General features: G+C 41.6%; 1 protein-coding gene across 2 annotated transcripts in view; it reads right to left on the reverse strand.

The window, feature by feature from the left end:
* Positions 1-23,820, reverse strand: part of ST8SIA1 (ST8 alpha-N-acetyl-neuraminide alpha-2,8-sialyltransferase 1) — a 146,783-nt gene extending 122,963 nt beyond the window's left edge. For both annotated transcript variants that reach the window (XM_041736595.1, XM_041736594.1), the window contains exon 1: positions 22,928-23,820. In XM_041736595.1, coding sequence (XP_041592529.1) covers positions 22,928-23,163 — 236 coding nt within the window. In that variant the 5' untranslated portion in view covers positions 23,164-23,820. The remainder of the gene's footprint in view (positions 1-22,927) is intronic.
* Between the last annotated feature and the right edge of the window lie 704 nt (positions 23,821-24,524).

A 24,524-nucleotide genomic window follows, 5' to 3' on the forward strand; every position in this document is an offset into this window, starting at 1 on the left:
TCTATTTCTCTAATGAATAAATAAATAAAATCTTTAAGAAAAAAATAAATAAACGAGCAGGATTTACAAGCAAAAATATACATACTATGCTTAGGGAAATGAAATAGGGATTGAATATATAAGTAAATATATCTTATTCTTGGATGAAAGTTTCAATTTTATAATAACGTATCAATGAAATTCAAATAAAAATGTCAACATAAATCATTTGAACTTGAAAAGCAATCTCAATTGTATCTAGGAGAAAAATATGAGAGAATTACAAAGAAAATTCTGGCAAAAACACAATAACTGGCCTTATGAGATATTAAAATATACTCGTAAAGCTATAGTAATTGATACAGTATGGCTGTAGAATAGAATCAGATAAAGCTATGGAAGAAAAGGGGGACTTCCAAAATAGACCCACACAGATAGGATTATCTAGCATGGATAAACTTGGCATTTCAAATGAGTGGAAGGGGGTAAGATTTTTGTTTCTGCTGTTGTGTAATGATGCTAGAAGATACAGGGAAAATATTGGATCTCTATTTTTTTTATACTGAAATAAATCACAGATAGGTCAGAAATTTTAATGCAAAAAAAGTAAATCACAAAAATACAAGATGAAAATATCTTGGGCTACAGGAATCCTGACAAAAAGGTTCAAAAGCCATGAAAGAAAAAACTGATGAACTTGATTACTGATTATTTTTAAAGTCTTCACAAAAAATATACATTTTAAGATTTTTATTTATTTATTCATGAGAGACACAGAGAGAGGCAGAGACATAGGCAGAGAGAGAAGCAGGCTCCCTGCAGGGAGCTGGATGCCCAACTCCATCCCACGACCCTGGCCAGGATCAAGCCCTGAGCTGATGGCAGACCCTCAACCACTGAGCCACCCAGGCGTCCCACAAAAAATACTTTAAACATAAACATAAGTAAACCAAAGACAAACTGGGAAAAATATGTGCCACAGATATGGCAAAGAGCTACAGTCCTTCAACAAAGGACACTTTGGGTTCAAAAAGGAAGAGATGAAACACTCAAGAAGAAAAAAGGCAAAACACCTATAAGTGCCCTTCATAGGAGAAGAACTCTTTGGGAATAATAATAATAAAAAAGTAAAATGAAGCTCAATCTCATTAATTAAAATTATAATTTTTCACCTATACATTAGCAAAACATTTTAAGGTTAATTACATTCAATATTAGACCAACAGACTCTTGGTCACAAAACAGATGACTTCAATCAGAAAGCAATTCATAAATATCAATTTAAAATTAAATGTGTTGTTTCATGACCCTGAAATTTTCTCTTAAGAAGCTATCCTGTAGAGATAACTACAGAAGCAGAAAAACATATTCTAGAATGTTTGCTAAGCCATTTCTCATTTAAAAAAGAAAGAAAGAAAAGAAAAGAAAAGAGAAACAAAAAGAAAGGAAAAAAAGAAAGAAAAGAAAAAAGAAAAGAAAGAAAAAAAGAAAAGAAGAAAAGAAAAGAAAAGAAAAGAAAAGAAAAGAAAAGAAAATTACCATGGTCAACCCTAAAATGGAATTTCATATTATTTCCACCCTTTTTTTAAAAAAATGAGAAACTGTTGCTTTGTGCTACACATACTAAATGAGGCACCCACTGACCCATATGCTATGGGTAGAAAAAAGAGGATGTTGTCAAAAACGATCTTCACATGATTCAAATACTACTTAATAAATATGTTAGTTATCCATTACTATGTAACAAATGGCTCCAAAATTCAGCATCTTCAAACAACAAAAATTTACTTTCTAACACAGTTTCAGAGGTCAGGAGTCTCTTAGCTAGATAGTTCCGGCTCACGGTCTCTTGTGAACTTGCAGTAAGGCTATTGGCTGGGAGCTACAGTCAACTAAAGCTGGAGGATCCACTTCTCAGTTCATTCATGTGACTGTTGGTGGCCTCACTCAGTTCCTTGCTGGCTGTTGACCAAACACCTCATTTCTTAGCACGTGTTCCCTACCAGTGCTTTACATCAGCTCCAAGTTGCCTGAGTGTCCTCACAACATGGCAGCTGGCTTCTCCCAGAACAGATGACCCAAGAGTGAAAGAGCATGCAAAATGCAAGTCACTGTCTTTCTAAGTCTAATCTCAGATGTCATCACTTCTGCAGCATTCTATTGCATTCTAGAAGTAAGTCACTAAATCTAGCCCACACTCAAATGGAAGGGATGATACATGAATACCAGGAGGTGGAGTTCATTAGGAGACATAATAGAAGCTATCAATATATGTTATATATATATATATAGACTACAACCAGATGTTTCTATAGATTTTTTAAAACTCATACATAGTAGGGGAATTATACATCCTCGTTAGTTTGAAATAGTCCTAGTTTATGTCTTCTGGCCTGGGATAAAGTAATATCAAAACATGAACATTGTTTACCTCTAGGGAATGAGATTGAGAAGATTTTTATGCTTGTTTAATCTACACCTGTACAGAGTTTTGATGTTTACAATAAAAATGTATTACCTTACAGAAAAGTTTCAAAAGACAGAAAGTGCAATTCTAACAGAATTAGACCTCTGCATATTCTTTCAGAATAGCTCAAAATATTGTCACACAGATTCCACTTCAGAGACAGTGATTCAGCTTGAAAGAAAAGTTTCTGGGGATTTCAGCAATGGAGAGAAGAGACAGAACAACTTCCTGTTTTATAACATAGAAAAAGTCTCCAAACAGTGGCTGTTCCACTCCTGTTTCTCACAGTTGCATAGCTTTTGATCCCCTTGACCATGGCATAATTTGTGGGATTTCTTGGCATCCATCTCACAAACATAATGGGAAATAACCAAGTGGGCTATGACAACTAAATAGGAGAGCCCCCAAAAAACCTCTAAAATTAAGCCACTGGCATGAATCAGCGACATCGGGCAGAGACAAAAAGGCAAGAGACACCTTGTCCATGACTGTAGCCCACTGCTTTATTTTCAGGATCCTGGAGGAGTAAGTAAAGAAAACAGTCTTGGATATTAACAATAGTCAAATACAGCAAGAATTAATTCACCTTTGTCTGTCTGAGATTCTGGTCATAAGACACAACAGAAGGATGTGTCAGGATTTAATCTAAAGCCCTGAATGTCAATGTGGATCTTACTGCGAAGAGGCACTCTGGCATAGTAAGGGGCTCTAGAGCTCCAAAGCCCATGAGCCCCAGAGCCAGTAAAACCACTTCCTAGCAGCATAACCTTGAGTGAAGTCCTAAAGCTCTTTTTGTTTCAATTTCTCCATCAATAAAACAGGACTATCTTAGTCTTTCCAATAAATACTGCTAAAACAATTGGACATCCACATGCAAAAAATAATGATGATCCAGACAAGACCTGATACCGTCACAAAAATTAACTCAAATGGACCACAGACCTAAATTTAAAATATAGAACTCTAAAACTCCTAAAAGATAACTTAAGAGAAAACCTAAAAGACCTTGGCTATGGCAATGATATTTCAGACACCAACACTAAAGGCACAATCCAAGAAAGAAAGAGTTGTTAAACTGAACTCCAGTAAAATTTAAAACTTCTGCTCTGTGAAAGACAATGTCAAGAGATTGGGAGAAAACATCTGCAAAGACACAGCTCATAAAGAATTGTTATTCAAAATATACAAAGAACACTTAAAACTCAATAATAAGAAAACAAACAACCCCAAACTCAGACATACAGAGAACAGATTAGTGGTTGTCAGAAATGAAGGGTATGCAAATGAGTGGAGATGATCAAAAGGTATAAACTTCCAGTTATAAAATAAATAAGTCCTTAACAAAATAAATAAACAAATAAAGTCCCATGGATGTAATGTACAGCACTGTGACCGTAGTTCATAGGACTGCAGTGTATATTTAAAGTTGCTAAAAGAGGGGCACCTGGGTGGCTCAGTGGTTGAGCATTTCCCCTTGGCTCAGGGCATGATCCAGGGGTCCTGGGATAGAGTCCCGCATCAGGCTCCCTGTAGGGAGCCTGCTTCTCCCTCTGCCTGTGTCTCTGCCTCTCTCTCTGTGTCTCTCATGAATAAAAAAAATCTTAAAAAAAATAAAGTTGCTAAAAAAGTAAATCTAAAGGTTCTTATTACAAGTAAAAGGAAATTTTCTAACTGTGTCATGATGGGTGTTACCTAGACTTACTGCAGTGATTATTTTGTGATACACAAATATCAAATCGTTATGTTGTACATCTGAAAATAATATAACATTATATACCAACTACATCTCAATTCTTTTAATAGACTAAAGGCCCTAACAGACACCTCACCAGATGGCAAACAAGCATGTGAAAAGATGTTCTACATCACAAGTCATCAGGGAAATGCAAGTTAAAACAACAATAAAATATCACTATATATCCTTTGGAATGGCTGGAATCAAGAACACTGAGTACACCAAATGCTGACAAGGATATGGAGCAACAGGAACTCTCATTCATTGCTGGTGGGAATGCAAAATGGTACAGGCACTTTGGAAGACAGTTTGACAGTTGCTTACAAACTTCAACATACTGTTATCATACAATCATGATCAAGTTCCTTGATATTTACCTAAAGGAGTTTATTATGCTATATATTCACTTAGATGGGCATGCACTTATTTAACATTTATTGAGTCAGTATGCCAATGCCATAAGTCTGTGAGGCCAAACAGTTTGTGTTTTTTTGTAATTCATAACTGCCAAACCTTGGTAGCAATCAAGACATCCTTCAGTAGGTAAATGGATAAAAAAAAGTGTGGTACATACAATGCAATACTATTCAACGCTAAAAAGAAGTGCGGTATCAAGCCATGAAAACACACAGAGGAAACATAAATGCTTATTACTAAGAGAAAAAAAAGCCAATCTGAAAAGGCTACATAGTATATGACTCTAGAAAAGGCAAAACTATGGAAACACTAAAAAAGATTAGTGGTTTCCCGGAGTTGGGAGAGAAAGGAGGGATGAATAGGTGGAGAACAATGGATTTTTAGATCAATGCAACCACTTCCTATGTTACATTTATATGTAAAGGACAATGTCACATTTGTATATTTGTATGTTACACTTTGTATGATATATTTGTCCAAGCCCTTAGAATGAACAACACCAACGATGAAAAGATGAACTATAGACTTTGGGTGATTATAATGTGTGGATGTAGGTTTATCAATTGAGGTAGCCTTCTGGGGAAGGTGTTGATAATGCCTGTGGCTATGCATATGTGTAGCAGAGATATACAGAAAATCCCCAAACCTTCCTCTTAATTTTGCTGTGAACCTAAAATTGCCCTAGAAAAATTATGTCATTAAAAAAAGACTCAAATTGTGCTTGGGGGCTTTTAAGGAGGAAAGGATTCATGAGCCAAGAAATGAAAGTGGCCTCTAGAAACTGAGGTCAGCCTTCAATTCACAGCCAACCAGGAAATGACCATCTCTGTCGTACAACCACGAGGAAGTGAATTTTGCCAACAACCCGGATGAGGAAGGAGATGGATCCTCTTCTAGAGCCTCCAGAAAGGCATATAGCTTGCTGACACTTTAATTTTAACCCATTGAGACTGATGTTAAACTTTTGTCCTATAGAAAGATAAAATAATAAGTTTGTGTGGTTTCAGAGGGGGAAAAGGATTATCTTATAGGGTCGTTATCCTGATGTTAATATACATAAAGTATTTAAAAGAGGGTCTGACACATAGTAAGCACTCATTAAATGCCAGCTGTCAGCACCACCTACAATCTAAATGGTCTTAAAGAAATAATTACTCACAGCCTGATTCTTTGTAAAATAAGGATAATAATATCTCCCTCATACAGTACTTGTGAATGCTAAATGATAACACTGTGTAAAGTGCTTAAAATAGTGCCTGGCATATGGCAGATACAAAATAAATAACAACTATTCTACTAAAAATATCATTATTGCCTAAGAAATGGAGCTGATTTTAAGATCCAGAGTTAGATGGACTGATACTTTGCACATGAAAGCATCTAGCACAGTACTTGCACATAAGTGGTGCTCAACAAATGTTCATTAAATATGAACTTAGGTTTCCATAGTTCATCTCTACTAAAAGCCCAAAGAGTTTTTCAGAATGCTTGAAAATTATAAATCTTGAAATTTGATACTCTAGGAGCAATCTTCTGGCTTTTTTATTGGTTCTTTCCTTTTGTAACAGGATATTCAGTGGGATTTTATGCTGGAATCATGGTTCAAGTCCAAAGCTGGAGACATAGCTGCTAAGTACCCTTCATTGAGTCAAGAGGGCCACTAGTTACAAGGCCAGCCCCCTAGCAGCACTGGGGAGTGGTGGTGATTTGAATCCAGCCCCACCGCACAACTACCCCCTCAACCCTGGTCAACATAAAGGGAAATTAGGAGTGAGAAGAACCTGTTGACTAGTGGGGCTTCTTCCCTTTCCTGAAGAGGAGGAAGCACCTAAGAAAATCAAGACTGGGAGTGCCTGCCCAAGGGGATAATATTCCCCAGCTGGAGTCTGCTTAGCCAGCATACTTGGCGGTGTGCCCCCAAGCTTCCTGAGCAGAAAGAAAAGGAAATGAGGAAGAACTGGCAGTAGAAGAGTGACTCTAAATGGCATGGTGACAATTGGAGACATTAGTGATAAGCCCCCAAAACCGGGGGTTGGGGGATCTTGAATGCCTTGTCTGTGTTCAAACACCTTGATCACCTGCTCAATATGAAAGTGAACAGACCCAGTTGAGCATTTCCCTATTTCTGGGGCCCACAGGGATCCTTTAAGAAATAGTATGACTGAATTTTTTGAGTACAAAAACTTATGCAGGAAACAAGTATAAAATATGAGGTTCTTCTCTTATCTGGGAATGATGGTCAGAAACCAAAACTAAGACCAACATGTGCTAATAACACTATTTGTTAGGTTCAGAAAGCTGCCAGAAGTTGGAGTTAGCCACCTCCTTACAGGTTCTCTAAGTGGCACTAGACCAAGAAGCCATACAGCTGATTCACACTGGAGCAGGACCAGGAGAAAGGCACAGACTTGCGAGTGCCATGTTTTTTCAGGAGGCTACCCTCTCCACCCCTGTAGAACAAGTGCCTTCCCTCCCTGCCAACGAAGAAGGAAGAGGGGTGGGGGATGTTCAAAAAGAATCACTTGTAAAGACAATGAGGGTCTGCAATAAGGAGACACAGGCACTTTATGATTGGGTTGTTTGCTGCGCTTGCACTGTGCTGCCCTGTGCTATATGTCTTGTCAAAATTAACAAAGGAAAACCTCACTACCATGGAGTGGAGAGGCCAGAAGAGGGAGCCCTCACATCGTAACACTCTACCTCAAGAATTATCAATTACAGAACACCCCCATCCCCACCCCCCACCCCACCCACCACCACCACCAACAGAAGAATCTTCAACAGGGAAGAATCATCAATTACAATTCCCAACAAGAAAAGATGTACATTGCACCTCTTACAAGAAATCAATTACCCCTGCAACCCAGCCAATGGGAAACCATCATCGTCCTGAACTCTTGCCTTTTCCAATGGACTTTCCTTCAGAACAACCCCTCTCAACTTCCTCCTTCTTTTCCATGAAACAACGTTTCCCTCCTTTGATAGTTTGAGCATCCCTTGCTTTTTCCAAATTGCAATTCTACACTATTTCCAAATAAACCCATTTTTGCTGGTAAAATAACTCTTATTTTTAAGGACAACGCTGGAGAGAAGAAACAGAAGTGGAAAGAGATGGTGAGGCAGTGGGCTGTAAAAATCCTTTTGGGGTGGCAAGAATGGGGAACTGCCTGTGGATGGAGTGCTTACCAGTATTCCGCCTACGAGGCTGCACACCAGGTGAAGGAACGCAGGCCAGTTTGCCCTTAGAAAAGGTGGGCAGCCTCTCAGGGTTCACCTGAGAAGCCACAATCATCAACAGAGGAAAGGGACTGTGAATATTCATGTCCTCCCTGTCCAATGGGGAAGAAATAGCTCCTAGAAGTGGGTGGAGTAGGGATCTGCCCCAGCAAATACCTTTCTCGCTGCTACTACATGCTGCTGGAATTTCAGGTAGAGCCAAAGCAGACAGAAATGGTAGCCATGGGAGCGTTCATTGTGTTTTAAAATAAACTAAAACTGAGGGGAACCTGGGTGGCACAGTTAGTTGTGTGCCCAACTCTGGGTTTCAGCTGAGGTTGTGACCTCAGGGTCATGGGATAGAGCCCCATGTGGGGCTCTACACTCAGCGTGGGGTCTGCTTGAGATTCTCTCTCCCTCTCCCTCTGCTCCTTCTGCTCATGCGCGCTTTCTCACTCTCTCAAATAAGTAAATCTTTAAAGAATAAGTAAATAAAATCAACAAAACTGAGCTAAGCACCAGAATAGACTGTCTCAATAATCAAGATAGATAAAAGTTGATAAAATTTGGCAATATTAGCCAAAGTCCCATTAGAGCCAGCTAAGTGGGGTGGGGAGTGGAGGTCAGGAGTTAGGTCTACCATTGCACGGTTGGAGCAGTTATTAGGAAAAAATAAAATGAGTGTGTTTTGGGCAGCCCAGGTGGCTCAGCCGTTTAGTGCCGCCTTCAGCCCAGGGCATGATCCTGGAGACACAGGATTGAGTCCCACATCAGGCTCCCTGCATGGAGCCTGCTTCTCCCTCTGCCTGTGTCTCTGCCTCTCTCTCTCTCTCTCTCTCTCTCTCTCTCCCTTTCTCACTCTCTGTCTCTCATGAATAAATAAATAAAATCTTTTTAAAAAATGACTGTTTTTACCACAATTGAGACTCCTCAATTCACAGCATTCTATTTCCACCCGCTCCTGTCAAATACTCTCCTTTTCTATATTATGGCAGGGTGGCTGGTTGAGTCAAGACCAGTTGTTTACAAAGTAAACAATCCCCATCCAAGCCAGCCTGCTTCTAGGTCTCTTTTATTCTACTGGTAACTAAGCTTTGCTTTCCCCCATGGACTCACTTATCTTTTAGCAATTTTTCAAAGGGCTTTTTCCTCTCTTAATATTTCAGATGTTGCATAAGTTAAACAGAATCAAAAGATATACCACTAAACTGTACAAAGACTTCTGGCTTCACAGTCACAGTGCAGGCCAAAAACAGAGTGGACCAGAGGAGGGACTTTGGCACAAATACAGACACAGCTAAATGCTGAAAGTGAAGTTAAACATGGGCTTGTTTTTCTTCCATAAAAAAGAGTTGAAAAAAACAACAACAAAAAAAAGAGTTGAGAGATTTTTTTTTTTTTTTTTTTGGAGAATATCACTGTTCTTTTTATAATGTATACTATGTGCTTATCCATTCTATGAGAGGAAGGCCTTTGTCTTCCTGGCTAACTATTTGATTCTCAGCACCTAGTACCAGTACCTGGCACACAGAAAGCACTGAATAGTTAATTATTGGACAAAGGAATGAGTGAAGGAGTGAACAAATGAATTAGTAGTGAATACTGATAGCATAGAGTCTCAATATTAGACAATAAATGAACTACCACTGAAAGATATTCAGACAACTATCTACAGGCCTTGTAGAAAATGTAATGTTTTCATTCATAAAACAAGTATTTGTTAGGCAATTAGTAAGACTGTGATGAAGGATCAGAGGCAGACAAATATAAACAAGACTCAATGTCTGACCCTAAAGCACCAAAGCAAACTGTTATGTATAGCTGTTTCAAACAAGTGCAAAGGAGGACAAGAACATAGGATAGAGATGATTTAGTCCAGTGTCAACACAATCAATCACTAACACTCAACTTCCAAAAAAACAACCCAGCAAAATATCATCATGGGATTTTTGTGCCTTTCTACTATTCTCTTACCCTCCTCGCAGGTGGATATAATCTGTTCTAATTTCAAGTCCAAGATTTTCCATTTTTTTTTCAAAGATTTTATTCATCCACTTGAGAGAGCACAAGTGGATGTGAGGGGGAGTGAGCAGGGCCAGAGGGAGAAGCAGACTCCCGAATGAGCCAGGAGCTCATGTGGGGCTCAACTCCCAGGACCCAGAAACCATGACCTGAGCAGAACGCAGACAGTCAACCAACTGGGCCACTTAGGTGCCCCCCAAGATTTTCAATTTTAGTGAATAGGAAAATGAGTTTTTAAAAAACAGTCATAACATATAATTGCTTTATTTTTTAATTTAAGACATTAATCCTTTTCCTTGAAATCTCTACCTTGTCATTAGGAAAAGGTATATTTCTTTTTTAAATTATGGTTTTTAATTGCTTAAATCCTAGAAAATAGTACAAATGGTCCCATAAAGTCATTTCTTTTTAAACAAAAATGAAACACTGAGCTAGTTATCAATTGTTCTGTAATGAAGAGAATAGCCATAACAAAGGCACATCTTCCAGTGCACTAAATAAATTCCTCATAGAGAGGTCACCACAGTCCTCAATTCCTCATACAGAGGTCACTGCGGGTATCTTTACCAGTTGCTTCCCTGCCTCTTGAAAATTCCTAAAAGAGAATTTCATCATTTAATGTCAACAATCATTGTATGTTTTCTATTTATGCAATCACTGTCCACATTGAAATGGAAGAAAACTCAAATCTGCCCTTAGCCAAAGTTGAAGAATTTCTCTAAACAACCAAAGAAGCCAGTAATAAGAACTGATGGTAGGGGGAAAGAAACTGTCAAGAAACTACTTCTAGAAATTTAAACTAAGAAAATAAACATTAAATGTTTAAGATGTATACAAAAAGATGTTCTTCACAGCATTATTTACAAAGGTGAGATACTGCATCAACATGAATATTCAATAATAGTGGATTACTTAAATAAATCATTAACTATACTAACAAAGGAAAATCTTACAGCCATTAAAAAGGGATGATATATACGAAAGGCCAAAAGACACACAAAAAGATGCTCAAAATAACTCAGCATCAGGGAAATACAAATCAAAACCATAATGAGATACCATCTCACACCAGCCATAATGGCTAAAATTAACAACTCAGGAAACAACAGATGTTGGTGAGGATATGGAGAAAGGGGAACCTTCTTACACTGTTGGTGGGAATGCAAGCTGGTGCAGCTATTCTGAAAACAGTATGGAGGTTCCTCAAAAAGTTAAAAACACAAGTACCCTACGAACCAGCAATTGCATTACTAGGTATTTATCCAAAGGATATAAACATAATGATTCAAAGGGGCACCTGTGCCCCAATGTTTATAACAGCAATGTCCACAACAGACAAACTATGGAAAGAGCCCAGATGTCCATCAACTGATGAATGGACAAAGAAGTGGCATATATATTTATAATGGAACATTACTCAGCCATCAGAAAGAATGAAATCATGCCATTTGCAATGTTGTGGATGGAGCTAGAGTGTGTTATGCTAAGCGAAATAAGTCAGAATAAGACAAATACCATATGATTTCACTCATACGTGGAATTTAAGAAACAAAACTGATGAACATAGCAGGAAGGAAGGAAAAATAGGATTAAACCAGAGAGGAAGACAAACCGTAAGAAACTCCGAACCCCAGGAAACAGAGAATTGCTGGAGGGGAGGTGGGTGGGGAAGGTGGGCTAAATGGGTGATGGCCATTAAGGAGGGCACTTAATGTTATGAACACAGGGTGTTATATGCAACTGATGAATCACTAAATTCTACCCCTGAAACTAATAACACAGTATATGTTAACTACATTGAATTTAAATAAAGAATTTTTTAAAAAATAAAAAGGGATGATGTAAATCTATATATATTGCCATTAAAAAAATCTACAATATACTGTCAAATTCATTATATTTTTGTTTGATAAACACACACAGAGGAAGCACTGAATGTTCTAGAAAACTATATGCCAAAATATTAGCAATGTTTGTCTCTAGGTGATTAAATGTCAATTACTTTTATAAAGTGTTGCTCTTGTCATTTAAATGCCAACTTTGAGAAAGCAAAACTCTTTAAAGAGGCTTTTTGATTTCCCATGCTCAGTATTTACCAAATCTATATGAAAAAATATTTAAAGAAAAATCTAAAAAAAAAATCTAACATGCAAATATGATATCCTTTATAAGGATTCTTTGGAAGAAAGTAATTTGTTCCAAATTGTTAACATTTTTAAAAACTTACAGTAAATAATTTTTTTCCAAAATGAAAATCATAATGCTATCTTATCACAAGCTTGGCAGTTAAAAATTATTTAATTATATGAGAAAATGCTAAAGATGTAACACTGAATGGATAAAAAAGAACATAAAACTACATATATAAATATATACAATTTAGTAATACACAAACGCAAACAAATATGCGCAAAAGAAACAGTGTTCACAGTGAAATACTTCTGAGGGATGGAATTATGAGGGGTTTTTTTCCTCCTTTTTCACTAACATTTAAAATTTTTCTACAGTATCTATTACTTCCCAAATCAGACAAATAATGAACATTATTTTAAATAATTATTTTTTAAATAAGCACGAGGTTATGACATAAGATCATGTATATATTTGTTGTATCAATAATTGAGATAAGTAATTTGTCCTCCCAAAGCCTGTTCTCATTACACTCACTTGGAAATCTCTGGTAGTGTACTGTTACTTAGGCCTTGAATAATAGAGAATGTGTAGCTCTGAATTCACTTCAGCTTCCTCCTGGCACCTAATTAAAGGAGTGACACAGCTCCTCTGGTCTTGGCTGCTTCCCTCTATGCAATGCCATAGCTGGAAGACAGTCCAAGAAAGGGGAAAAAATCAATCACTTCGAAACTCAGCAAAATTATCTGAAACGGATCAACCGTAGCCCTTGGAACACTACATTACTCAATTCTTACTAACTTAGCTAATGTCACTAGGCCAGACTGTAAATTTTATAAAATCAGGAACCATGTCTTAACTTTCATCGCTGTATCCCAGCCCCTACCTGGTGCACAACAGGCATTTAGTCAATGTGGATGAATGAATGAACCAGTGATTTATGTCTGGACTCTGTTCTCTTCCTTAAAATTCTACTGCCCGTTTTACAGCATCCTTAGTACTAACGCTATTGAAGAAGAGAGTGTGTAATAAGGTCACATTTCATTAGATATTCCATTACTGAAAGTACCAGTAATAGGCATAAGCTGTGTCCCAGGAAGCAGCTTTTCTCATCATTATGGCTTAATAATTAGCAATGATTCAACACTTAATCCTCTTAAGGTAAGTACTGCCACCCACAGCTAAGGCTCAGAGAGGCCAGGTAATTTTTTCAAGGTCACAAAGTTAATAAATGACAGAACCAGTATCAAAACCTGATTCTCGGGCAGCCCGGGTGGCTCAGTGGTTTAGCGCCGCCTTCAGTCCATGGCCTGATCCTGGGGACCGGGGATCGAGTCCCACGTCGGGCTCCCTGCATGGAGCCTGCATCTCCCTCTGCCTGTGTCTCTGCCTCTCTTTCTCTGTGTCTCTCATGAATAAATAAATGAATATTTTTTAAAGGTTTTATTTATTTATTCATGAGACAGAGAAAGAGAGAAAGAGAGTGGCAGAGACACAGGCAGAGGGAGATGCAGGCTCCATGCAGGGAGCCCGACGTAGGACTCGATCCCCGGTCCCCAGGATCAGGCCATGGACTGAAGGCAGCGCTAAACCACTGAGCCACCCGGGCTGCCCAAATAAATAAATCTTACAAAAAAAAAAAAAAAACTGATTCTCTGGGGCTCTGAGATCTAGACTGTTTCTAGGTGGGAAGGAGCATCCTGTAATCTCATGCAGCCAGGTGAGGATGGCTATGGATTCTACACAAACTATCTAAATTCTTATCATAAACCTAGGAATTGGGTTAGCCTATTATATACCATTTTTCAGATAACAAAACAAAGGAACAGAGGTTTAGCAGCCTGCCCAAGGTCAACTCCCAAAAGAGGCAAAAATAGAATGAAAAGATTAAAAAGTACTGTATTTTCCTAGAAATCTATCAACTCCACCAAAGACATTGCGCTAATTATACATAGTCTGCATCACTTCTAAGATGATTTATAACTGTGATGAGAAAAACAACTTTTAAGCAAAAAAACTTTTGTTTTCCGGATTTGCTGCCTAAACATTTTACAGTGTGATAACCCTGCTCACACCCACAGTCTGGACATTTAGATAAGAACTTAAGTTTAGGATTCCTGACATAAGTTCCCATTTTACCTTTCTTGGGGAACCTTTTAAAATAACCGCTTAGGGGCAGCCCAGGTGGCTCAGCGGTTTAGTGCCACCTTCAGCCCAGGGTGTGATCCTGGAGATCCGGGATCGAGTCCCACGCCAGGCTTCCTTCCATGGAGCCTGCTTCTTCCTCTGCCTCTCTCTCTCTCTCTCTTTCTCTCTCTCTCCCTCATGAATAAATAAAATATTTTTAAAAATTAAAACAAAATAAAATAATAAAATAAAATAACCACTTAGAGTCAAGCCCAAAAAACATTAGTGACCCCTGCTCCAATCACCTTATAAAGTCCTAGGTGCTTGCTACCCTCCTCTCATTCTCTTGCTCATTCAAGACCTTCCTCCAGCTCACTGAGCCCCCGGGATTCTAGAATCTGATCAATCTTGTGACTGCTTCCCTTGGGGTTTATTGAAAGCTGCATCTTCAATCAAAATGACCCATATGGATTTCTCTTCCCCAAAGTGGGAACTGAGATGCAGAGGGAAATATCTGCTCTCCCCTACCCCACTACCACCCCCACCGTCCTGCCCCTGCGTGAGTGGCTTGTACTATCTCATTCAGTGGGTTATAATCTGTATGTTCATTATTCACCAGTTCTGGCTTCCTAATACAACTCTGTCAAAAGAAAATCCGGCCATACTCTACACTCATATAAAATTATTCAATTGATCCAACTAGCTCCCTAAATACTGTTCTCCAAAATGAAGACTAATAGACTTCCAAGGTGCAAAAACTCCCCTCAATTTGCAAGGCAGAGGACAAAAGCACAAATGTATCTAAATATGTAAAAGTTACAATCAAATCAACAAACGGATGAAAAAAATATGTCCTAACTCCCTATTCTTTTCCCTGAACAAATATACCTGTGTAAACAAACTGGGAGACCAGATTTCAATTTAGGCTTCTCAAACTCTAGGCATTTGGATACTGGAACATGGGGACACAGGTAGCCACCACCATGTGTCCACCTGAAACCCCCACTCCCATCTCCAAGTTCTTTTCACAGCCTCTGCCTCCCACGAAGAACTGTTCCTTGGCCATCCCTTGGGCCGAGGAGTGCTCACAGCAATGGGAAAAGCCACCCTGATGGTGGGTGATGGGGAACTCCTCACACAGGCAAGCAGGCTGTGGAAGTGGAGCTTGGGTCATTTGGGCAGGGAATTCCTGTTCTACAAAGGCCCCAGAGATGCCTTCCTCTTTGCAAAGAGCTGAGACCAAAGGAGAAACAGAGTGAGCCCCCTCTCCCCACCCTGCTCCTCTTGCCAGGGTCTAAGCAGGGCACTGGTGAGAACCCTGGGCAACTCTCACACAAGCTTTCAACAGAGACAGCTGCTTTAAGTAAATTTCCCAAAATGTATGCCCTCTCGCTATCCTTCTTTAACCAAGAGCTGGCCACCAAAGTACAGTTCATCCACTTCCCTTCCCGTAGTCAAGGCATTTATGGTTTGTAGGTTCCAGATGTAGTTCTTCATTGTGTATTTTCTGGGATTTTTAAAAATCTTGTCAATTGGTTGATTTTGTTTCTCCAAAGAAAATGGTTCTCCACCGAGAGCAATTTTGCCCCCCAAGAGACATTTTCTCAAATCTGGAGACATATCGATTTGTTTCATTTAGTGGACAGAGCCATGGACATTGCTAAATCTTCTACAATGTACAGGACAGCCTTCCACAACAAAGAATCTTCCAGCCCAAAATGTTGGTAGTGTTGAGATTGAAAACTCTGCTCTCCAGTAAGAGCTCTTTCAAAAGAGTAGATGCCATTTCCTCCTTTGATCTCCACATGACCAACCAGAATATTGGACCTCATTAAGTATTTGTTGACTGACCGATTAGCTATCCAGTCTCACACCTTGCTGGCACGTTCATCACACAGTAACTCAACAAAAATCAGAAATCGCACTCAGGGGGATCCCTGGGTGGCTCAGCGGTTTGGCGCCTGCCTTTGGCCCAGGGCGCGATCCTGGAGTCCCGGGATCGAATCCCACATCGGGCTCCCGGCATGGAGCCTGCTTCTCCCTCCTCCTGTGTCTCTGCCTCTTTCTCTCTCTGTGTCTATCATAAATAAAAATAAATAAATAAAACTTTAAAAAAAAAAAGAAATCGCACTCAGCTCTGGGAATGCAAATATGAACGAGCCAACAGAAAAGGCAGACAAATAAATTGGTACTTTTAATGCAGCATCATGAAAAATACACCTGTCACTACCAGACACTTGCATATTTATCCATCATTATGTCTTCCCTCATTAGTCCACAAACTTCAAGAAAGTAAATTTTAAGTTAGCTGCTATAGTTCTAGCATCTTCTATGATAAAACTAGTAGACACAGAGGAGTACATATTTTTTGATGATTAAAGAAATGCAATAATATGCACAAGGCAATAAAAAAAATAAAACAGAGAGAGAGGAGAGGCTTCTAACACAGCCTGGGGAAGAAGAAAAGAGTAAGGTAAGCTACCTTGAAGAGAGATAACATGGATTAAGCACTAATATGCCAGAAGCATTTTTCAATACATTGTCTATTCTAATGCTCACAACAATACTACAAGGACCCACATAAAGAGTTAAAAATAGACCTGCCCTATGACCCAGCAATTGCACTGTTGGGGATTTACCCCAAAGATATAGATGCAGTAAAACGCCGGGACACCTGCACCCCAATGTTTCTAGCAGCAATGTCCACAACAGCCAAACTGTGGAAGGAGCCTCGGTGTCCATCGAAAGATGAATGGATAAAGAAGATGTGGTTTATGTATACAATGGAATATTCCTCAGCCATTAGAAACGACAAATACCCACCGCTTGCTTCCATGTGGATGGAACTGGAGGGTATTATGCTGAGTGAAGTAAGTCAGTCGGAGAAGGACAAACATTATATGGTCTCGTTCATTTGGGGAATATAAAAAAATAGTGAAAGCGAATAAAGGGGAAAGGAGAAAAAATATGTGGGAAATATCAGAAAGGGAGACAGAACATGAAAGACTCCTAACTCTGGGAAACGAACTAGGGGTGGTGGAAGAGGAGGGTGGGGGTGACTGGGTGGTGGGCACTGAGGTGGGCACTTGATAGGATGAGCACTGGGTGTAATTCTGTATGTTGACAAATTGAACACTAATAAAAAATAAATTTCTTAGAAAAATAAATAATAAAAAAATAAATTAAATAAATTTTTTAAAAAAAATTTTAAAGGGAAAATAAATAAATAGATAGATGATAGATAGATAGATAGATAGATAAATAAATAAATAATTTTAAAAAGGAGAAGGAGGAGAAGCAGCAGCAGCAGCAGCCACTGCCACCGCCACCACAGCAACAACCACTGTCACATTTTACAGATGAGGAAACGGACAGCAAAGGCTGAATTGCTCAGAACAGAGCAAATGGTAGAATCAGAATTTTAGCGCAACTGACTTTTAGGATCTTTGCTCTTAACCAGTAAATGCACTGTCAAGAGATGAGTGAGAATTGGCCAGGTAAAGGGCAAGGAGTTGTGGCCTTGAAGGAAAGGCATTTCAGGCAGAGGGAATGATACACACAAAACTAACACAGCCCGGCTTGTTTCAGTATTACTATACCAAAAGCGGAATGCTGATGAAGATAATGATGGAGAAGTATTCATGGCCACATCATAAGAGATATAGACAGCAGTGCCTCGTTTATCTAAGATTATTAGGGAACGAGCTAATAAGGCTAGAGTCAAATAGCTCTGTGTTGGAAACACGACCCATCATTTTGTTAATGAGTCTCTCTGAATTTCCATTTTCTCATCCATAAAACAAAGAACATATAAATATCTACTGTAAAATAGCTGTGAGGACAAAAGCTAAGAAATATAAGCACTGGGAACCTAGCCTGGGTCATCTTATGCAGCCAATGAGTGTTAATGATTTCTTTTTGCTATTGTGGTTATTGCTAATTAATTTTTTTCTCATTTGTAAATGCACAACATAATGGAAGCTTATTTTCTTAAACACCAAAATTTACTATAAACTATATTCTTCCTAAACTCCTTTCAGAGGGCATCACATAAATCTTTACCTTAACAAACATAAACCTTAAATCCCATCTATACCGAGGGCTGCACCTGCCTCTCAGCCCTCCACCCCCGGTGCCCTTCTGCAGCCACCAGGACAGCTGTGGAAATATCTGAAGCTTCTGGGATCCACAGATTCAAAACTATGGACAGAAAAGAAGGCACATAAAGCTCAAAATGCTTAGAGCAATATTTCGTTCAGAATTTGGTAAAGGAAAGGGGAACATCATGGCTTAGAGTACTGGTTAGCACTCAGTGAATATAGAGAATTTTCAAAGCTCTTTGGAGTGTTACCCTATATCCAGCAATCCACCAGTAACAGCAAAGTGCCAACTCTGCTGACAGTTGACACATGACCAGTGCCCTTGGATGCTTGATGTTGGTTCATTTTTCACAAACCTCACCTTAGGCCTATTCAGAGAGTGTGACTTGGCCGCTGTGTACCTCTGAGTCTACCTTCCTACTATGTTCTCCGTGAGAAAAATTAATGCCTTTCCATACAGGAAGCACATCAAGAATTTCCACACTTCCCTGCTTTGGCCTTGGCTGTTCTCCCTGCCTAGAACATCCTTCTGCCCTCACTTCTTACTACTACCCAACTTTAGCATCCTTCAAGGCTTAGTGCAAACACCACCTCCTCTCTGATTTCCCTCCTTCCAGCAGAATTAACAGCCATGTTTTGTGAACTTCCCCAGCACTTTGCTTGTGTTTCTATTGTTATAATGACCATGTATTAAACAGAAGTATGTGGCAAGCATCTTTCTAGGTGCTTCCTCTATGCCACCATGTAACGTGCACCACAAATCTGTAAGAAATCATTACACATCCCACTTTACAAATGGGGAGACTGAAGCTCTGAGGGTTGAACTTACCAATGATCATACAATCAGAAAGGGATACAGCTGGGATTCCAACCATGTTCTGACAGCTCCCAAATCCGTAAGTTTTTCTCTCTGCTATACTGCCTCTCTTTGATGCCCCTATGTCCAGTTGGTTAATTAATTATAAACACATATACCTGTCCCTGGGAGTACAGCAAATCCCTGGCAGGGACGTGGACATGTTCCTCTTTATAAACGTGGGTGATAACATATCCATTTATATAAGATTGTTAGGAGAATTAAATGAGACAGTACATTGAAAGCACTCAGCCTAGTGCCATGCACAGTATAGGCTCCTAGTAATTTGTCGGTTTTGCTGTTGTTCTTGTTGTCATTATTACTATGTCCAATGCCAAGGATAAAGCCTTGAGCATAGATTGTGAACTGAAGTTCCTTTCAGAGAAACAAATGAAGTGGGTAAGGCCCTGATGGAAGAGACAAATGCCACTTTGGTTCAACATCTCCCCACACCACTTGACTACTCATTCAGAAGCAACAAGAGTTGCAGAGAAACTCTCCAATATTTCTACGTTAGGGTCAATTGATTCCTTTATCCTTCGGTCGCCATGTGGATGTTAGACAACCTCCTATCTAGTTTAAAGCTCTTGCAGCTCTGTGACTTTTCTTGCTGCCTTCTCCTTTGCAAGTTGCCAAGGTTCCCCTCTGAGTAGTCGTGCTTAAAGTCTGAGCCAAGAGAAGAAAATCACAGAAGTAAATGAAAGCACAGAGGGCGAAACGTAATCTGCAACTCTAATGCTAATAAACATAATGAAGCACTCCCCTTTGTTCTCAGAGCATTTAGCAGTACTTTAAATCATCCGACTGACTGCTTTACCCCTTTGTTTTTGTCGGCCACTCCCTTGTAGGAGGCAAACCATCTCAGAGAGAGCAAGCTGCCCTTCCCGTCTACTGCTAACCCCCAGGGCCTAATTCAAATCTGGCGTATTATAGTCATTCATTAAATACTAGTCAACTGACTGACTGCAATTATTTGTATGTGTGTATATATGAATATGTGTATAAATGTACACATATACATGACACCATTCCACAATCTATGAATAAATATGCATGTATCTCCACACAAAAGTGCAAACTGTGCATTCATATCCATTTCTAGTTGTGTGGAAGATATTTTAGACTGGAAAACACAGACACCTGTTTGCAAAAGTTATTCTTTCTTAACATAATAAGGGCCTCTGGCTGACCTGTCTAATATTTTAAAAACATACACGACTGCCCACATACTAACAATCCATATGCTTAAAAAAACAGATTTTATTACACATGCAGAGTACAAAAAATTTTTTGACTTAGCAAACCACGATACTTTTATCTTTTAAAATTCTTCGTCCCAATTTACTAGGTTCAGTGTAAAGAAACGGGGGGGGGGGGCAAAATATTGACCAGTAGTGCTTCTCTGCAACTTTGGCTGGCAAAGCATTCCAAATTCTTTTTTTTTTTTCAAGATTTTGTATTCTTTTATTCATTAGAGACACAGAGAGAGGCAGAGACACAGGCAGAGAGAGAAGCTCCCCCTGCAGGGAGCCTGACCGAGGAGGACTCAATAACAGGACCGGGGGATCACGACCTGAGCCAAAGGCAGATGCTCAACCATTGAGCCACCCAGGTGCCCAAAGCATTCCAAATTCTTACGGGCTGGCCAGAAGTCCTTATATAAGTTGTAATGTATACAGAGAATTATAATTCATGACAACTATAATAGCACCATTGACTGGATATATGTGCCAAACACTTGCAGTAGTTGTTTTTTATTTTTTTATTTAAACCTCTACCAACCCTGCAAGGTAAATGCTCTTATCCCCATTTATAAATAAGGAAACTAAGACTCAAAGAGACAGAACGGCTTACCAAAGATACTCTGCTGCTTATCTACCTAGTCATGGCACCCTCAGTCTAGGAATCCTACTAGTGTAGAATTCTACTCCAAAGCCCAAACTCTTTTCAACAGGCAATGGTGCATCTTATACACTTTTACAGACACTGACTTTAAGGGATATGTGTTTAAGCAGTTTTTTATAGTGTGTGGATTCTATTAGTAATTCTCTCACATAGAGACTACACCAGATGACAGCCAAACACACTAAAGATTACCCCAGGCTACAGACAGCAAGGGGCAAGTGTGTCTCAGAAATGAAAAGCATGTATTTCTCAGAATATGAAGCATTTTCCACTCGATTATTCCCTGCAAAGAAATTTATTTAAGGAAGCAACAGAGCTTTCTTATTCTTCCTCCCATACAAAAAAAAATGGACTCTTTCATTACGAACCAATGGGAAGTTCTTAATTCATTTCCTTATATCACTTGGAGTAAAAGTGCTTCCTGTCTTTAGAGAAAAGAATTGCTGGATGCTATATGCCTTTTGGGTGCTTTTGAGTCCAACAATCAATATTGTGAAGGCGAGAGAAAATTAGCCCTTATTTACTTTTAAGGGGTGTAGCATTATTTTCAAACTTAATGATAGTTGAATTCTAGAGAACAAGAGAGAAGGCAAGTCTTCCCTCCCTGTTTAAAGATTTCATGTCTTCCCCTGAAAGAATTGGCTATTATCTCTTTGACCTTCTTTCCAGGAGCAGGCCCCAGAAGGAGAAGGAAACGATATGTCTAAAAAGTTTTTTTTTGAAATTTATAGATGTTTCTGAACATTTGTAACCAACTACTGTTGGTGAAAATGTTTAAGTTGGCTCTCAGCTGCCCATAGACAGCCTGGAAAGATCCTAGGCAGAAGAGCAAAGGAAAGCACTCCTCACCTAGACCACTACAATCTCAGGAAAGCCAACTGCAGCATCTTCAAGCCCCAGGGAATGAAGGGGAAGGGGGCACCTGGCAGTCATAGAAGCCCTTGTGTGTCCCCTGAACATGCCCAGGAAGGTGGAGAGGAAGGGGAAGCAGCACTGCCTTCCCTCCAATCTAACCGACACAACCCCTGCTGCCAAGAACTTATTTTTAGACACTTAAGCTGAAATTCCCAGAAAGGAAGGGAAACTACAACCTCTGAGCGATCCTCAGCATTCTGATTTCCAACCTGGCTTCGGTTTTTTGTTTTCTGATTCCAAGTCCCTACCTAAAGTCCATCTCCCATTCTCCAGAAGGCATCCACAGTCTAAGCGACCCCCCCCCCAAAAAAGAGCTGGGAGCTGAGGAGCTTTATGTGTTGAAAATTTCAGTTCCCACACTTCAAAGGGACATGACATGACCTTGGGGAAGTAACTCCTCCTTCTGAAGACTCAGTTTGTGGTTGGGAAGATGGGGATAATACTGTTATTAGAAAGTTGTTGACTTTTCAATAAAAATCACACAGTACCCGGCTCTTGGTGGGGGATCAGTTAAGTGCTCTGGGTTTCGTCGTGGGCACGCTGAACAAAGCTGCAGGATCCTGGCTAGGTGTCCATGTTTTTCCTGCCCAAGATTTGCCCATTACTCTCTCATTAGTGATTTACGTTACCAACCACTCACCTAGCCTCAGGGAGATGCCTCTTACCCACCTCTAGTTCTCTATAGCTTCCAACATCTACAGAGCCCAAGAGATAAATTCTCATTAAGTGCAAAGGACAAAGTTAGCCTGGATTCTCCTTCCCACCAGTTAGGGGGCGAATGTTGACTATGATCAGGCTGGGGAAGAAATGCTTACAGGTTTTACCTGAGCAGAGCAGGTGTCTGCACATCTCTTTGGTGTAAGGGGTGGGGAAGGCCCCCCCCCAACCCCGACTAAAGTCTTCAGGTTTAGAAATGGCAAAGGAAGGGAGGAGGGCAAGAAGGAAGGACTGGGGGAGAGATGCCTCTGCAAGGCGGTGCTAGCCCGTGACCCTGTCCCCAGCGCACCGGGAGCAAAGGACACGAGCCGAGCCGGGCGGAGCCGCGAGGGGAGGGGTACCTGAAGACGCTCGCCGCCGTCTGGTTCCTTCTCCACGCTGTGCCCTGTTGCAGCACCCCTTGGACGATCTCCTTCTCGTTGGGCAGCCGGTAGACCGGGAAGATGTAGAGCCAACAGAGGACCACAACGCAAAGGGCACTGGCTCCCACCGGGAGCCGGGTCCGCGGGAACTTCCACGCCAGTATTGCCATGGCCCCTCTGGACGTGTGTCGCCGGGCCCGCCCGCAGGGGCTCATCGCAGCCCGGGGGCCCGCGGGCGGGGGGCGGGGGGCGGGGGGCGCTCAACGCAGCGTCAGGCAAAGTGGCAGCGGAGGGTCCCCCCCATACACACACACACCTTCCGCTTTCTCGTTTCTTCGGGCCCCCACGGCCCCAAAGGTCAGCGCAAGGATTTTTTTTCAAATGCAACTTTTTCAAGGGCTTCTTTCTAGGGGAAGCGGCCGGGGGGCGAGTCACGAGCTCCGGTCATGGTCGCTTCCCCTGCAGAAGGCGGGCGCCGGGGTCTCCGAGAGCGCAGAGAGCGGCCGCGGCGAGGCGCTCCCGCCGGTTCTGCAGCATCACCGTCGCCCTACGCGGGTCCGGGAGAGGCTGGGCTCCCTCCAGGCAACCGGCCCGCGGCGTCCCCGCCGGGGAGATGCTCCTGCGCCCTCCGCCGCCTCCCCCCGCCTCCCCCCGCCTCGCGCGCTGCTGCACCGCGGGGCACCCCCAGACGCGCTCTCCGCGCCGCGCCAAGTCCTTGGAAATTTCCACCGCGGCCCGGGACCGCTATCCCGCCCCGGGCTCCTCCGCCTTGCCGGCCAGGACCCCCGCTCCCCACCCCTCCCGGAGGAGAAAAGAACTCGCTCTCATCAGTTAATTCAGCGGCGCGCCGCAGCCTTCCGCTGCGCCCCGGACTTCGCAGACAAACGCCCGGGGATTGGTGGAAATCAAGGTCTCCCCCTCCCTCCCCCACCCGCAAATTTGCCTCCTTCGACCCGCTCAGATCCGCCTGGAGCGCGCGCCTCTCCCTCCCGCCCTCGTTCTCCCGAGATAGAGGCGAACAATAAAAAAATCCCCCCCCGCCCCCAGTGTGTGGACACATCGGAGGGGAGCGGGGACCCGCTGACATAGCCCGACCCTTGGACTCGCAGCCGGCGCCCTGCGCCGTCACCCTCGTCTCCCCACTAACTGGCTGGTCATTAACCCGCGGAGGCTCGAGGAGGCCGGCAGAGATTTATTCCTTCCCGGGCCCCCACCCCTTCCCCATTCCCGGATCCCCGATCCCCCATCCCCGAGCCGCGGCTCCGGCCGACACCCGTGCGCGCGCGCGCGCTCCCACACCCTTATCCACACTCTCCGAGGCTCACGGGCCCGCACGCGCGCGCGGGGAGGTGCGTGCACACCGGGATCCTCCGCCTCGACTCCGCCCTGCAGGGCACGGCGCTGCTGCATCCAGATGTGCAGCCAGCTGGTGCCCAAGCGCGCAGCCCTTGGCACGTGATGATGCTTTGGAGGCCCTTTCACCCCCTCCGCCTTGTACATTAAAGGGCCGTTTGTTCGTAGACCTCTGCCTCGCTCCGTCCGCAAGGTAATCGCAATCCCGACCTTGGAAGAAGGC

Source organism: Vulpes lagopus, chromosome 21 (genome assembly GCF_018345385.1).
Source record: "Vulpes lagopus strain Blue_001 chromosome 21, ASM1834538v1, whole genome shotgun sequence".
In the NCBI taxonomy this organism is placed as follows: domain Eukaryota; kingdom Metazoa; phylum Chordata; class Mammalia; order Carnivora; family Canidae; genus Vulpes; species Vulpes lagopus.